The 1,183-nt window shown below is 43.5% G+C and overlaps 1 protein-coding gene across 1 annotated transcript in view; it reads right to left on the bottom strand.

The window, feature by feature from the left end:
* Trpm6 (transient receptor potential cation channel subfamily M member 6) overlaps positions 1–1,183 on the bottom strand; it is a 152,474-nt gene that overhangs the window by 54,314 nt on the left and 96,977 nt on the right. Inside the window, exon 25 of the mRNA XM_021151275.2 lies at positions 450–582. Within this exon, the coding sequence (XP_021006934.1) occupies positions 450–582 (133 nt within the window). The remainder of the gene's footprint in view (positions 1–449; positions 583–1,183) is intronic.

Below are 1,183 nucleotides of genomic sequence, written 5' to 3'. Positions count from 1 at the left end.
GCCCCCTGCCCCCTGCCTCGCCTCTGCCTCTGCCTCTGCAGCCCTTGGATTAAAAGTGGGCACCACTATGCGCAGTTCTTCATAGCTTTTGTTTTTTACTGACCAACATTAATGTATAGGTTTCCTCTGTCAGCTTACTTGAATATCTTGTCTTTTCTACTCCTTCATTTCCCTAAACCTTTCCACATACAAACACTGGAATGTAAATCCATCAGAAAGGAATTCTTGACTCCTAGTCTCCACTTATCCCTTGGATATGCAAAGACTGTCTAGAATATAGTGATGTCCAATAAATAGGTGGTGATTACATAAACCATATTGCAATACATGCTTCAAATTGGGAAGAACTCAAACCTATGGGGTTTGGAAGTGGGTCTATCTATTCTTTTACACATTTTAGGACGATCCTGATCTGGTGGCCGTTTGGGGATTAAAGAGATATTCTTTACCTTTCTGATGTCACTCGGATTTGTTCCTCAAAACTACAATTCAGACCTTCCGTCTTCTCGTGGAAATATTTTTCCACACACTGCTCTTCAAAGTCATGAAGCTTTTTCAAGTCATCCTTAGTGAGGTAGAGCTCTGTGGAAATAAGCATGACACATATGAAAGCCATTCTTGGAGGGCTGAGATGGAGTGGGTTTTTGGCAGACATGGATTGTGTTCCCGGTGGCCCAGAGCTGAAGCTTAGTCTACAGGTGAGGGTTAAATGATGAGACCTTGGGGTGGTTGGATTGATGAAACGGTCACATCAAGCTTAGCCACTGCTAGCTATCTATTCTCCCTCCCTCTCCTTCCTCACCCCTTCTTCTCACTTCCCTACACTACAGGAACCCATCCACCATGTTTTGATGTAACTCAAAGGCCATCACAAGAAGCTGATCAGAGGGAGACTACAGTCTTGGAATTCCAGCCTCCAAATACAGTAGAACCTTGAATGACAAAGCCGCAGAACCAATGTGCTCACTTAGAAATCTGTATATTTATTAAATTTTGGTTTTCCAAAGACCTCTGTTAGCTAGATACTGTAGCAATAACAGAGGGGATCAAGATGTCTTTACATGTATTATATGTGGTGAAATTGTGAGAAATCACTTTTTACCTTTGTTTAATTAGAAAATGGAGGGAGATCCGGCCGGATCAGCGCCGGGGTAGCGGGAGCGCAGGGTTGCCTGACACCCGC

The sequence above is a fragment of the Mus caroli genome, chromosome 19, assembly GCF_900094665.2.
Source record: "Mus caroli chromosome 19, CAROLI_EIJ_v1.1, whole genome shotgun sequence".
NCBI lineage: Eukaryota > Metazoa > Chordata > Mammalia > Rodentia > Muridae > Mus > Mus caroli.
The sequence above is the reverse complement of the archived record's forward strand: the minus strand, read 5'-3'. Positions and strand labels throughout refer to the sequence as shown.